The sequence below is a fragment of the Azolla caroliniana genome, unplaced genomic scaffold (genome assembly GCF_043228905.1).
Source record: "Azolla caroliniana isolate FFs.n. ecotype wild unplaced genomic scaffold, voAzoCaro1.0.p SCAF_9, whole genome shotgun sequence".
Classification (NCBI taxonomy): Eukaryota; Viridiplantae; Streptophyta; class Polypodiopsida; order Salviniales; family Salviniaceae; genus Azolla; species Azolla caroliniana.
This window is the reverse complement of record NW_028230444.1, coordinates 1,452,637-1,468,697: the sequence shown is the minus strand read 5'-3', so window position 1 is coordinate 1,468,697 and position 16,061 is coordinate 1,452,637. Positions and strand designations below refer to the sequence as shown.

The following is a 16,061-nucleotide window of genomic DNA, read 5'->3' as shown; positions in this document are numbered from 1 at the left end:
CGCAGTGAAATAATTGTATAAGCACATTTACTTTTGAGGTGCAATTGTTTTTTTTCAGTCAACATATTGGATTAAAGATAACCAAATAGACAACAATGGGATGTAAGGTTTGTCAAGCATATGCTTACTAGAGAAATATTGTACCAAACAAAGATATTAATTCCTAAGATGAAAATCTGAAATATGCAAACTCAAGGTTATGAGAACACTTACTTCATGATGTAAATATCAAGTTTCTACTTCGATATGAAAATTTGCCAACCAAAGACAAGGAAGATGTTCAAGAGAAAGAAAGTGGTTTATTAACCCTACTCTTATAGCAAGAGGCAATGTCATGGGAAAAACCATTATTAGATAACATCAAATTACGATTCTCATCTCAAAGTTTTCCGATTTGTGGATCCTATCTAGTAATTGGTTCCTTAAATACAACATGTTCGTTGCACGTGTAAAAGATTATGTTGGTCCACAACATTGGGAATATCTAAACTTCTTTCGGGCACAATCTATTTAAAAAGGATGTCCATTTGGTGAGCCCTATCCAATGGTCCATTTACCCAAGCCTTCATTCCCAACATAACAGTTGGTAAGAGAAACATGGGATGCATGAAGGCTTGGATGTAATACTCACAACACAAAACATTTGGCATCATAAAAGATCCCACAAGCAACATAAACCTCACATGTTTGTCCTAATGATTGAGACACGTTTAAGGATTGTAGGAGTTTCATGTTAGTATAATTAAAAAATGAAGCAAGTTACACGATACTGCCTCCACACATACATAAGAGAATAATTTTATCACCCTTATTTTTCCATTGTCAATGAGCTTAGAGAGAGTTGTTTGGTAACACCTCTCTAAGCGATGCATCATAGCCCAAATTCACATTGAACAACCATAAGGGCAAACAACACAAACCATCCCTTGAGCAACCTTGGTTTCCATTTATGTTCAATATGGGTAGGTGACAAATGGGCATCAAGCCTTTTGGCGTGACAGTTAGCATGTCCTTATGGTGTATTTTTTCCAAGTTCAAATGGGGTCGGCATGGTCCATGGACTACCCAATTCTATGGCAAGAAAGGTGTGATTGATGCTCATTATGATGGATACGAGAAATGCGAATTCGACACAACAAAGTCCATATATTGCTTTTCTTCAAGGTACGGATCATCGAGATGACATGCAATGTATGGTGCATCGAGTGAGTAAGGACCACACTGAATGAAGGATCTCTATGGGTGTATATATAGTATATACCCACTACTTAACAATTCCTACTAGACTCTCTCTAGTGCTACTCAAGGTGGACTCTAGAGTGTCCCTCCCACCAAAGTACAACATGTGCACAAAACATGATAATTGAAAGCTATATGTATGTATGTATGTATATATTTCTCTTTTGTTGCACTAAAAACAAACAATACTACATTCATCCCATCATTCATTGGAAGCTTCTTTTCTAAGAAATATTATGTATAGTATAAAGCCATTGAAAGTAGCCAATGTCTGAATCTGTCATCATTTTTTTAACCCCCCCCCCCCCCCTTCCCCCCCTTTTCTCTCATGAATATACTTTTGGAAGTTGTGGCTCACATCATTGTTTCTAAAGACCCATCATACCCAAGAATCTCCCTCCCCTGTTCTCCCCTGTTTTTCTTCTTCTTCTTCTTCTCATGGAAACTGAGAGATTAGCATGATCTTTCTTCGTTTGTCTATATGCATTTGAATGTGGACTTCAAAAACCTACATGGAAAGGAAGCAAGGCTCTCCTCACCCTCTGCAAAGAAGCCTTGGAATAAGCCGTATGTACACCCGGGATTCGTAATTCATTCTTAGTCAGTACTATGCAAATGCAAATTCATGAGGTGTGAGTTTATGTACAAGCCGAACTTTCATCATGGGTGGTTGTGGATTGTAAGTACTTTGTGCTCCTCCTCATCAAGAATGCAACCCCTTGTTCTCTCTCATAAGAATTCCTACTTCATTCTTGAATACTGTTACTGCACAATTCATTACATATGAGTTTTTAACATGTTAAAACATAAACCTATCAAGATTGCTTTTAGTAAGATCTATCTCATTCATAGACTCATTGTTATATACTGTAAAGTTCATGATGTGGTTCTATGAGTTTGTAACATTTAAAACCTAACCCTAGTAGAGCTGTTTGAAACAATATTGCGCAACAAGAATGCAAGTTCATCTTAGTTTATGATATATATGTTGCTTAACGAAAATGCAAATTCGTTTTTGTTTGTTATATATTGCTTATCAAGAAATCAAGTTCTTCATGTCTCTCACAGGGATTCATACTTCATTGTTAGTACCATGTGGAAGCTCGAGTTTTTACTATGGAGGAACCTAATCCTAGGAATAAATTATCATTTTAACATGAATGCAAGTTATTTTGTGATATAGCCACGCCTTTTTTATTACCCTCTCTTGTAACCCATTAAGCAGCTATTATCCACAACAATGCTCTTTGTCGTTCATGAATGGACGTGTTACTTTGCCAAATTTCATATTGTTTCTGTACATTCTCTAGGATTTGAAGTATAAGACCACCTTTTAAGGCACTTAAATGCAAATACAAGGACACCCCAAAATATGGAAAGGAAGGACCAAATTCAGGTATATGCATCAGTATTCAAAATTTTATGCTTGAAGTTTTAAAGAAATGCATAACTTTTGTTACTAGATTCCAATTATGGATTTTTCTCCATTTTCCGTTTTAGATGGCCTATGGAATGCACAAGAAAATTGCTACCAAAAAATGTAAAATTTCTATAGAATCTTTGATTGATAAAAATTTATCGAAAGGTGCACAGACTCATAATGAAGCTATTGAACCAGAAAACCGAACTCCTGGTGTGATTGCAAGATTAATGGGATTGGATAAACCTCCAGTAGATTTTAGAGATTCTCGGAGTTCTTCAACAGAATTCAAGGCTGATCATATTAATGTACATTCGACTACTTGCAAATCTATATTAGAGAGACAACATCATGAATATGAAAATGTGAGCCTTCATCAGCAAAGTAATTCTGAAGATGAAAAAGTAAAGCTTCGTTTTCGTAATAACCCACAAGAGCAACAGCTTCAGGAATTCGGAATGTCACAAATTCAAAGAAAACAAGGTCATTCAAGATCTTATTCAAAACTTCAGGAACCTGAATTTAGTGAATCAGAGGAACTTCTAGATGCTATAAAGTTTCTGCAGTCCAATAAAGAGACCTTTATGAGATTCCTTCAGGGCTCAAATGCTAGCTCTGTTGACAAAGATATGGAAAAAAATGTTGCCAGCTTTTGTTTTCCATCACATAAAATAGAAGATGTTAAGGAATGGAATGCCTATCAAGCACTACATTTTATTAAGCCCCAAACAACCAATCGATCTCACAAGAAAAATCGAAGTGGTTTGGGAAGAAATGCTGTTGGGACATCAAGAGTTCCAACGTTTGGTGGGATTGAACCTTCAGAAAGGTGGCATTATCATGGTGAATATTCGATGGATTCTGAGAAGAATCTACACAATAATGTTGATTTCAACATTTTCTCTCGAGGTGAATATCTGATGGATCCTGAGAAGAATCTAAACAATACGCACAGTAACATCCCCTCTCGGATAGTAGTCTTGAAGCCAAATACAAGTAGAGTGTTGAATTCAAATTCTGTTTTGGTCGAGTTTCCAGACGACTATAAGAAAGTAAGGGAAGGGGACAAGAATATAGATCAAGATTTTAATGGATTGCGTCTAAAGAATGGCACCAAAGATTTGTATAAATCTGATAGCACTATGGCAGCTGATACTGGCGATTATAAGAATTCATTAAAGTCTCCAAGGCAGATTGGTAAAGACACCACAAAACACGTTAGGAAAACTTTTTTTAGGGATTTCATGGCTACCTACAAACATATGTGTCCCACTACTTCTGATCCAGATCTATCGGGAGTTGTATCAAAATTTAAGAAAGGTTCAGATGATAAGATGGATAAGCCTACAATCAATTGTTCTGATTTAGATTTTAAAGAGGGGAAACCCAAGAAAGAGTTTAGGATAACTATTCTGAGGTAATATGTGTTCCTTTTTCTCTATTGCTTCCATTGATCAGTTGAAGATCTCTCCACAATCAAGTTAAAAGGAGAGCTTTTTTAAACTTGTTTAGGCCAACAGGACTTGTGCAAAAAACTCCAAACTCTGGATGGGGTGAAGCTATAAAGAAATCAGAACGAACACAGTTTGAAATGAAAAATCTAGTTACAAATCAAGCCACTAGTCAATTCAACATTGATGTTGATTCCATTGGGGTTGACATTCCAAACACCGATTCATATGTTACGTCCCAGGAACATGTAAGCTCATTGAGTCACTATGTTTATGCATTCATTTGGTTCAACAGAATATTGTTTTTGACACTGGTAATGATGTTTAATTGTAGGTTTATGTTTCTAAAAATCAAGCTAGTTTCGACTCTTCGTTGATCTCTGCAAATGATATATTGAAGAAAAGTGCTAATGGTTGTCACGTGAAAGAGCAGTCTGAACATAGTCCTGTCTCTGTTTTAAACGAACCTTTTGTAGAGGACGAATACATTGAATTCAAGGGGAAGTGCCTTGATCCTCAATGCGGTAATATTTAACATTGTTTAGTTTACTTTTCTATAGGCGCACATCCCTTTATTTAAGTATTCAAAAGATAACTGAGATTTCTTAGTGAACATAAACATCCCAAAATACCTTAACAGGATTCTCAGTCAATTTCCATCCCTTTTCTTCTTAGTAATTGTGGTTAAACCTCAATGTAAGGTGAAAACCACTGAAGAAGGTTAAAATGTGTATGAAATGTGGGATTTGGTTCTCAAAGAAAAACTGATGGTTGTTTTTCATTAGTTAACAGAATTCTTATGTCAGTCAGATGTATGTGTGCAGATTTACCGTTACAACCCCATCAGGAAGAAGAAGAAGCTTTCCAAGGATCATCATTCAAGAATTTCATGGATTACCCACGCTTCGATGATGCTTACCCAATTGATGTAAAACATTTGGATCACGTGAAAAACTCAGAAATGTTGTATGTTAAGGATGTCCTTACAGCATCTGGGTTGATGAGGGATGATGATATTCTTCACCGTATTCATTCATTATCTCAACCGCTTGATCCTTCTCTTTTCCAAATGGTAGATATGAGATATTTGAGCAAGCAAAGTCGATTGGGAACTTTGAAATCCCTCTCACAAAGGCAACTTCTTTTTGATTCATTGAATGAAATCCTTTGTGATCTCTTAGGGTTTCCTGTTCATTGTTGTCATAGAATGCTCACAAGCCAATGCATGTTGCCCTCTCGTGAAAGCCTTGTAAATCATTTGCTATCAACCGTTGTTTGTCCATTTGAAACCGTGGAGAATCTAGTGGCCAAACATGTAATTCGAGACAAATGGCTTGAACCCAATATGGGAATTGAAGCATTAGGGTATCATATGGAAAGACATATCTTGGATGATCTGATTGAGGAGACAACTATAATGCTGTTTCCATCAAAGTAGACACATGGAATGTAGACTCCTGCTCTGCATAACCACTGTTATAGAGAAACATTCTGTAAACTATTCCTGTTGTATATACATACCTCTTTAACTTTCCATTGTAACTTTGGAGTTCTTTTTGTTATCAACCATATATGCAAACAACTTTGAATGGATAGATTTTTAGAGTGGAGTGGGATGGGTGCAACTTATTGAAATGGTTAGGTATGAACTTTATAAGTTGATTTTTGTGTTATCAGTTCATTACATTCAGCCCAAATTGATAACTAGGTCTTCTGAATCCTCTCAAGTTAAGATGGGGTTTCATGGATTCAAATGTGTTACACTTTGGTTTTGTGGATTTGGGGCTTTCCTTCACAAAGTCATGTACTTTTTTCCTGATTCCAACCTCATGTTGTACAAAGACGCATTAGTTATACATTCTCGATTCTAACCTCATGTTGTACAAATATACATTAGTTCTACATTCATTAGGCAATGTGCTGATTTCTCAAATACATAAAATGTAAGAACCTTTTCTTTCCTTGTATTTTCATCGAAGGGTATTGTATATCTGAAAGAATGTCACTTGAAGATAAATCTTTAGCTTGTAATGACACAATAAAGGCTCTCTTTGGAGGGAGTCTATGAGCTTTCATACAATTTTTCAATATTTTACTTTTAATAATTTGGTTCTAAATCATAAGAGATGTTTCATTTTACCTTGTTTGGTTTTCATGCATGTTTCCTTTCCTTGTCTTGTCAGTGTTTGATTAACTAGCATGTCTGACTTTGCTTTTGTGTTAGAATTTGAACGGTTGGAATCTTTTGGTATATTAGCTTGTAGAGATAGAAAGATGGGACATTTGTGACTTTGTTTTTGTTAGAATTTTAATTACAAGACTCTTTTCATACAGTAGCTTGTAGGATTTGAATCATAATAGACGAGACATTCAAAATACATATGATAGCTTGTAAACCAAGCACTGATGAACTTAGATAAAAGATACTTGAATTGTTAAACATCAATATTTAGACTGAATCAACCAATCTTGAATTCAGTGGAATATTACAAGCACTGCTTAGTGGATACAACCATATCTAATCATGTTTCAAATTCTAGGGCTCTAGAACATGAGTAAAAAGACTAATCCTCATGTAGCATCTCTACATAATGCAAATTAGAATAGTACATCGAAACCTTCATACTTGTATCTTCAGCATCGAACTCCTGATCTACATTCTTGTCCCCTTCCCTCACTTTCTTATAGTCATCTGGAAACTCGACCAAAACAGATTTGGAATTCAACACTCTACTTGTATTTTGGTTTCAAGACTATTATCCGAGAGGGGATGTTATTGTGCGTATTGTTTAGATTCTTCTCAGGATCCATCGGAGAACAGGGGAGGGAGATTCTTGGGTATGATGGGTCTTTAGAAACAATGATGTGAGTCACAAACTTCCAAGTATATTCATGAGAGAAAAGAAAATGATGAGAGATTCAGACATTGGCTACTTTCAATGGCTTTATACTATACATATATTTCTTATAAAAGAAGCTTCCAATGAATGATGGGATGGATGTAGTATTGTTTGTTTTTAGTGCAACAAAAGAGAAATACATACATACATACATATAGCTTTCAATTATCATTTTTTGTGCACATGTTGCACTTTGATTGGAGGGACTATATAGATAGATAGATAGATAGATTATATTATCGTCTTTTGAGGTCAAATATGACCTATGAGACAAAAAATATTACATTTCACGTGATACATGTGAAAGTGAGTAGTGACTCTCGATGTTCAAGAACTTTACCAATGAATGATGCAATCGAGAGTGCACATTGTGGTTGTGAGAGGAATTCATGCAAGGATTGGGCTCGGTCGAAGAGATGTGGAAAGCATGGTCGAATATGATCAAGGGCAGAGCATTGCATCAAGGTGTGATACACATACTCGCGAACTTGTTTAGGGCAAAGTGTGCATAGCCGACCGCTCTCATCACTTGTGCCCCAACACCCTGTCTCACATCGCAATGCATGTGAGCTAAGTTGCATGGAAGCAATGGTTCGAACGACAGATAACGATATGGGCTCTAACATGTATCGATGTGTACAATTTCCCCGTTTTGCAAAGAATATGGTTTTGTAGTTAGGTGCAACATGTGTAGTATAATGTGTGAAGCGTGAGCCTCCACATTTGTCCCATGTCATGATACATTGGCGTTGCAAAAAGGCCTCATTTATAGAGGAATCTAGTGATGCATGATGAAGCAAGTGTCTAACATCCCATCTATCAAACCATTTTTCTATATCTTGCATCCAACCGAACATAAAATTTTGCTTTTATGCATATTTGGATGTTTTTGCTTGCATCCCATGCATTTCTAGGAAGTCGATGTGAGGGACTTTTTTGAACCTTAAGCATGTATTCAAGAACCCTTTCCATGGCCATGATCTCAATGGGAAGCGATCCCATCTCAAGGAGGAGGGTGTAGGGCATTTGTTTCTTAACTTGTAGAAACTTTGTAAGAAAATGTTTTTGGACATTTTCAAACTCTTTCCACATAGATTTAGGGATGCTACCACCCCATAGAGAAGAACCGGTGTCACCAAAGTGTCGAAAAGATATTTCTTGAGGACCCAACACTTAATATCTCCAAGATTGCATGTGTTCTCAAATGCATGGTATGCTTGCTTACCTGCCTCTAAGAGGCGTGTAGCACATTCATTCCATCTATGATTTGAAGGAACTTCAAGGCCAAGATATTTGAAGCTTTCCACACATTCAAGTGGCTCATTGTTGTACATAATGCATGGTTTATCTCTTTTTTGGCTCTTCACAAGCATAATCTTTGTTTTAGAGCTATTGACACTTAATTTAGTATGCATGCAATTTTTTTCCAATGCCTTCATTAGCTTTTGTGCATCTCCTAAAGTATTTGCAAAAAGCACTACATCATCTGCATATAGCAAAAGCATAATCACGACATTCCCAATGGCAACTTCTTCAACACATTCTTCCTTTGCAAACTTGGTAACCATTTCTTCTAATTCATCAATGCATAGACTAAATAGTGTTGGTGAGAGTGGGCATCCTTGCTTAACACCAATATTGCTTTTGAAAAGATCGGAAAGTTGATCTCTCATACACACACAACATATAACGTTCTCATAAATTCGGGAAATTGCAAGCATATATTCACTTGGCACCTCAAGTTCTTCCATTCGGCTCCAAAGATGCTCACGAGGTACCATATCAAAAGCTTTCTTGAAGTCTACAAAGCAACAATATAAACCTTTACCTCTAAGGCGACTTTCCTCCATTAATACTCGAAGGGTGACAAGGTGATCAATGGTGCTATGGTGTTTTCGAAAGCCAGCTTGTCCATAAGTGCTCTTACCATTTTTTTCAGCTCATACACTTATCTTAATTCCATTATACATCCAAACAGTTTTGCCATTAATGAACCAACCATGATGGTTCGATAGTTGTTTACATTATTTACATCTCCACCTTTATGTAAAGGTTTGATCCAATTTGTAGTCCAATTGTACGACATACCATGTTGCAATGCATCATTAAACATATCGATTATGCATACATGTGCTTCCTTTCCTGTCCATTTCAACATTTCAGCCTTTATACATTGAAGATCGCTTGCCTTTCGAGAGGCCAATTTCTTAAGTCCTATGCATATATCTTCAATTGTAAAGAAGAGAGGCATATGTGAAAGAGAACCATAACACATAATCTTTTCGGCAAGAGATAACTCATATAAATTCTTACAATGCATAGACAAGTCGTGAAGAGTTAAGTCACCATAACTCTCAACACGTTTCCCCTATAGAGTCCACTTGAGTAGCACTAGAGAGAGTCTAGTAGGAATTGTAGAGTTAAGTAGTGGGTATATACCCATAGAGATCCTTCATTCGATGTGGTTCTTACTTGACTCGATGCACCATACATTACATGTCATCTTGATGATCCCTACCTTGAAGAAAAGAAATATCTGGACTTTGTTGTGTCGAATTCACATTTCTCATATCCATCATAACGAGCACCAATCATGCCTTTCTTGCCATAGAATCGGGTAGTCCATGCCGACCCACTTGAACTTGGAAAAAATACATCGTAAGGACATGCTAACAGTCATGCCAAAGGCTTGATGCCCATTTGTCACCTACTCATATTGAACATGAGTGGAAACCAAGGTCCCTTAGGGAATGGTTTGTGTTGTTTGCCCTTACAGTTGTTCAATGTGAATTTGGGTTGTGATGCATCACTTGGAGAGGTGTTACCAAATAACTCTCTCTAAGCTCATTGACAATGGAAAAATAAAGGTGATAAAATTCTTCTCTTATGTATGTGTGGAGGCAGTATCATGTAACTTGCTTCATTTTCTAATTATACTACATAATGTGAAACTCCTAACATCCTTACACGTGTCTCAATCACTAGGACAGGGATGTGAGGTTTATGTTGCTTGTGGAATCTTTTATGATGCCAAATGTTTTGTGTTGTGAGTATTACATCCAAGCCTTCATGCATCCCATGTTTCTCTTACCAATTGTTATGTTGGGAATGAAGGCTTGGGTAAATGGACCATTAGATAGGGCTCAAAAAATGGACATCCTTTAAATTAGATTGTGCTCGAAAGAAGTTTAGATATTCCCAATGTTGTGGACCAACATAATATTTTACATGTGCACAACGAACATGTTGCATTTAAGGAACCAATTACTAGATAAGATCCACAAATCGGAAAACTTTGAGATGAGAATCGTAATTTTATATTATCTAAGAATTGCTTTTCCCATGTCATTGCCCCTTGCTATAAGAGTAGGGTTAATAAACTACTTTCTTTCTCTTGAACATCTTCATTGTCTTTGATTGGCAAATTTTCATATTGAAGTAGAAACATGATACTCATGAAGTAAGTGTTCTCATTACCTTGAGTTTGCATATTTGTGATTTTCATAACCCTGACTATGAAAGGAGATAATATACGCCGAGAGGGTAACTGTTGTTGTATCATACCATTTATGGTTGTATCCCTTTTGGAATATAGTGCTTAAGCATTGCCCCACTCTCTAGGCATCTTCAACCTATTGTTTCTTTCGAGAAATCAATGTTGGGCTCTTGGGTCTTAAATTCTCAAGAGGTACATCTTTGACACTTTGACAACATCACTATCTCTATATAATCGTAATCGGTCTCCCATGGATGTTAAAAAGAGATATATCAGTCAAAGGATATTTCAGGAAATTCAATGGAATGTTGTGGATGTAGTAAAGGAAACTTGGCTAACTTTGGTGCATACACTAAAAGGAGAATATGATGTTATCAAGGGTGATTCACATGTAGTCTTTCGCAAGCAAGATGTTTTTAATAAGAGATGGGAAAGACTGAATGTTTTCTTCATGTTTAATGGTTGTATACGTTGGAGGTATTAGCCACTTCAGTAGATATTTCCACCACCGAAATGAGGCATGTGGCCATGTACAAGAAGTTGATAAGGGAAAGGAAGTTCATGAGGAGATCATCAATAAGAGATTGCTTGGAAAACATTTTGTACTATACTTAGCAATGTTTTGGTAGATAATGTGGTGCACTAATGAATGTATGTGGTAGCCTAAGAGCAGTTGAAAAAGGTGAAAAATCCATGATGAAGTTGTTAAGAATATTTGGGAGTGTCCGTGTATCATTTGAATCACTTTAACCATAATATAAACCATTGTTGGAAAAAATATGAAGATATATATATATCCATCTATCTCACATACCACTTAGCTCACACACACTATGATGGGTGATGGGACATTGGGGCGGCACAAGTGACGAGAGTAGTCAATTATGCACGCTTTGTCAAAAACAACTTGGGGAGTTTGAGTGTCAAATGTTGATACTTGATACAATGCTCTACCTTTGATCACATTTGGCTATGCTTTCCACACATTTTCCACCAAACTCAATTATTGCACAAATTCGTAGGTTAAAGGGATATTATTAGCCAAACATAACGGATGGAGTTATTCTTGAACATGTAACACTCTGGAAATCATATGCATATCATACACAGTCTTTGTCACAGTCTTTGTTTAAGGGATCACCAAGTAAGATGGAACCTACATTAGCCTATGCCATTCACGACACAAAACTTGTAAGTGTGGCATTTAATACATCTAGTTGAAGTTGCAAAGTCAATGTTTGATCTCGACATTGAGCATGTATACAAATGCCTCTTATCTTCGTTGTCGAAAACAAAACAGAATATTATATAACTAGTTTCGAACAAATTTGCATTCTAATGTTGATATGACTATACCAAGGTATAATTACATTGAATGATTCAAATGTATTTATTCTACGATAGTGGTGAAGCGTATATTCGCAATCGTTTGAAGCGTGAAATTGTAAGCCATTTACTAACGCTTAATATCATCTCTAATGTCTATCATACAAATTTTTAGACACTTAGTGAAAACTTTGACCTACTCGTAACATTCAAGCATTGTTTACGATGGATATGTGTAAAAAGAGTGCATCTCTCTAAATATATCAATAGGAGTAAAATCCCTTTCAATTAATTTTCACAATTATTCCTCAAAAGAATGATTTGTCGCTTTCAATCAATGGCACCACTAGCTACGTATTCCTACACTACTCTTTGTTTCATGTTTTGACGAATACCCACGAAAAGGGCGCTTAAAATATTCATACGATCCTCCCTATTGAATTTACAAAGATTAATAAAACAACTTGAACAGGGCATTGCATGAAAACATTATCAAAACACCCCTACATTTTATGAAATGACTGAAATAGCCCGAACTTCACAAACAACCACCGAAATGTTGAAAAGGGTGCTTCAAATGTTTATACTATCCTCCCTTTCAATCCGAATGGGACCATCGCGAAAATGATCAAGAATGCCCCTAGTTTTATTTTAAATCACCAAAATTAATTAGGTTATTATGATTTGAATAGTGGGATATCAAAATAAGCAGCGTCATCGATGGAATTTGAGATGTGATTAAGGGTACTCGGGAGTAATTTGCTTTGGTCAAAAAAGTAAATTGTCAAGTAAAAACAATGGGTTAAGGACGGATCTTATTCGATAAAGGGCAAAAATGTAAGCTTCAAAGCAAACACTGACTTACAAGTTATTTGGAGAATGAAATGGTGGCTATACAAAGAGAGAGGGGCATGCTTGGTTGGGTTCTTACAGATTTGCTATGCAGGAATACAAATACATCAGATCAAATCGCATAGTTTTATCAATATAAGGGTTGGGGGGGGGGTTGGGGGGGGGGGGGAGACACATGATCAGTAGTAGAGATCGAGGTCGAAGAAGAGGGTCCAATATGCGGGCGGGACGTGGTTGATGAAGGTAAGTGTGGACACTGCGCTTCCGCGTGCGGCTAGGAAATCTCCGGTCCCGCCCACCACAGCTAGGTGCCGTGTTGCGATGGTCTCGTCTTCTTGCCCCAATATCACGACCGTGCCCTTGTGTGGGCCATCGGTGATCGTGGCCGTGAAGATGTGGAAGAGCACAAACTTATGTTGGGAATTGATGATCCATATGCCTTGTGCCACCCCGATGTGTGTCGAGTTCGGCAATGGCCCCGTCGTGATGTTCGCCTCGAACGTGGCGCGTACCCCGAAGCTATATGGGTTGGGCTGGCTGAAATTGAATGGCCCTGCGCTATACACTGCATTAAACACCGAGTTGTTCACGGCCGGGTTGTAGATTTGGTTGTGGATGTAGAACGCGAAATGATCGGGGCCTTGGGGCGGTTTCCGGTGCGCATCCGCCACATTTGCGATGGAAGCCAAAGCGATCACACAAAGCACTAAAGGCATGGCCACTCTCATCATGTTGGCCATCTGTGATGTATGTAAGGTGCAAATTTAGGATGTGTACAAGCTAGTGTAGATGTGAATGGGTTGGGTGGGTTCTTGAGATATATCTCTAAGAAGGGCTTGTATGTAAGTGTTTGATGGAAAGGTGTGAGTGTAAAGTTGTCAATATATAGAGGATTAGGAGGAGCGTTGACATGGACCGGTCTTCCTTCACCGCAAATACCCTTTCCTAGTGTGACCAACATATTTGCAAGGTCGTCGAAAAGTAACACAACTTACCATCGATATTATATTTCTTATGGATGACTTTCTTAATCAAGTTAATATGTTGTCCATCCATCCAAGCACACATTTTCCACTTGCATTAAACTTTTGAGAAGTATGCACTCTCATTGTCAACATTCATCTCTATTATAACTTTGATTGTCAACATGCACCAACACGCTCTCTTTTAATGCCATCCTTTCACATCTTTCATGTTTTCAGGTAGATTTCCAACTTTCAATCTACTGTCACAAGAACATTTCTTTCATGCATAAACACCGAATATCAGAGCACACATTTGTTATCAAGGGGTGTTTTTTTTCAACGTATTTAACAATCTCAAATTGTGTTTCAACCAATTTCAAATATCCAACTTTGCCCCAATCGAGTTAGAATACCCAACCTCCTCATTTGTCATTGAATCACATAATGCCCGATTATGTCTCATCAATTTCAAATACCCAACTTTTACTTAATCTAGTTAAAATACTCAAAATTTACTTAGTAAAAAAAGGCCCAACAAAAATCAGCACCAACACAAGCCCTCCCTTCCTCATTTTATATTGAGCCAAACCATTTTGTCATTTCTCTCCACAAAGAAGAACAATACCTTCCACTCGCCTTCACACAATGAGCAGGACTGTTGTTTCTGAAAGATGGTATCTTCATTACCAATGAAGGAGTCATATTGTTGTTTAGGTCATTGGTCACGACTCACGATGATGCTTACAACTAGAACAAAGAATGCGTCAAATTGAAATAAGCTTGGTAGATTAGAATATGATTATAAGATGGAAATTAAACTTGGGGAGGTAAGATTCATTGTACCATAGAGAAATAATGCATGACAAACATGAACAAAGAAAATAGGAAGGGGTGTTGTCACACCACATAAAGGTAGAACTAAGTATTTACTAGCTATTGTACACATTTTGGGGGATCGATGTGACAGCCTCTATGGTTCATAAGAACCACCTCAGAAGAGATGCTTGAAAGGTTTTAATTACCATGGCTAGCACATTGTAAGTGAATCCCCAACCAAGCATGAGTACTATATTGTGGCACCACCAATAAAAGATATCAAGTTAAGACCTTGGTAGAGGAGAAACCTTAAATGATCTCTACTAGCAATCAAGTCTAAGAACTCATGGTCTAGTTCCACAAAAAGGTGAAGTGACACACTTATGGCGGTGATCACACCTTCTTAAATTTGTTATCCATATTCCCTTCTGAAGTCATGTTCCATGTGGTAACCCTTCCATATTGCATACCACAACACTTACAACATGAGAAATGAGGTTCAAGCTTTCCTAAGCAAAATCGAAAACAAAGAGAGTCTTACTTTTGTCAAACCTCCACCAAGCCCACATCCAAAACTCATGTCATACTTGAGGAACAAGGGGAAGGGGGTGTTCTGATTAACTTAAAGATGTCTCCTTACCTAAGAAACTTGAGCCATATCCAAATCCTGTAACTGAATTATCTCAAGCTGCGGCAGAATACACAACCTTATTTATATGTTGATCCCATTGTGTATTTGGATAAACTTTGTTGTATTCTATTTGCTAACTAATGCGAAGTAGTGGTTTTTTTTGGAAAAAAAATACACAACCTTATTAGAGGTAAAACAATAATTCTAATGTTTCGGTGACAAGCAAAGCTAGTGATGGAATCAATTGTTTGAATGGGATGCACTAAAAGATGATATGTCTTAAAAGACAAGATGGCATTCACACGTTGACTTTAGGTTTCATAGATGGTGTTCAATCTACATCAAGCACATACATAGATGCCACCTGACCTTGACTACTACTTTGTAAAGAGCCACGTTTAGTTGTTAAAAAATGTGTATTTTATCTTTAGAATACATCGAAGTATTCTACAAATATTCGACGTTTTAGAATTACCATTTTAAAATGTTTCACATATGTACATATTCTAAGTATTTAAAGTATTCCATGTATTTAACAAGCATTTAATATTTCCAAAAAACAGTAAAACTAAAAAATCTATTTATTTATGTTAAGGACTTTACCATTTAATAAGTATTGAACACATTCTGCACATATTAATCTACTTATTTAATGTATTTTATCTATAGTATACGCATTCTAAGTGTTTATAAAAAAAGGTAGAATACTTAGCATATTGTATGGTAATTAGTATTCTACAACAATGGAGCCATGGAATGCTCGAAAAACAGAACAAAAAATTAATGAGCTATTTTCCAACATATTTGCGTCCTAATGACAATATGATTATATCAAAGTATGATGATATTACATGACTTGAATATACATATTTATAATCACCTGATTGTGGCAAAATGTATATTCTAGCAATAATTTGCAAGGTGTGAAATTATGAACCATTTGTTAAGGTTCAAATTTTCAATAT

The 16,061-nt window shown here is 36.7% G+C and overlaps 2 protein-coding genes across 2 annotated transcripts; one reads left to right on the top strand and one right to left on the bottom strand.

The window, feature by feature from the left end:
* Nucleotides 1-1,599: 1,599 nt before the first annotated feature.
* On the top strand, nt 1,600-5,705 carry LOC147859757 (uncharacterized). Its single transcript, XM_087324754.1, has 6 exons — nt 1,600-1,918; nt 2,308-2,635; nt 2,740-4,076; nt 4,172-4,358; nt 4,445-4,634; nt 4,935-5,705. Exons 2-6 carry the CDS (start codon nt 2,612-2,614, stop codon nt 5,546-5,548), a joined length of 2,352 nt encoding a protein of 783 aa, XP_087180880.1. The 5' UTR covers nt 1,600-1,918; nt 2,308-2,611; the 3' UTR covers nt 5,549-5,705.
* A 6,929-nt stretch (nt 5,706-12,634) lies between these two features.
* On the bottom strand, nt 12,635-13,527 carry LOC147859756 (disease resistance response protein 206-like). The gene has a single exon (XM_087324149.1). The coding sequence runs from the start codon at nt 13,422-13,424 to the stop codon at nt 12,864-12,866; it is 561 nt and encodes a 186-aa protein (XP_087180275.1). The 5' UTR covers nt 13,425-13,527; the 3' UTR covers nt 12,635-12,863.
* Nucleotides 13,528-16,061: the final 2,534 nt, after the last annotated feature.

Coding starts and splice junctions, on each gene's coding strand:
- LOC147859757 (XM_087324754.1), top strand. CDS start 2,612: ATGGAAAGGAAGGACCAAATTCAG. Junction 2,636..2,739: donor AAAGGAAGGACCAAATTCAG/GTATATGCATCA, acceptor TTTCCGTTTTAG/ATGGCCTATGGAATGCACAA. Junction 4,635..4,934: donor GTGCCTTGATCCTCAATGCG/GTAATATTTAAC, acceptor GTATGTGTGCAG/ATTTACCGTTACAACCCCAT.
- LOC147859756 (XM_087324149.1), bottom strand. CDS start 13,424: ATGGCCAACATGATGAGAGTGGCCATGCCTTTAGTGCTTTGTGTGATC.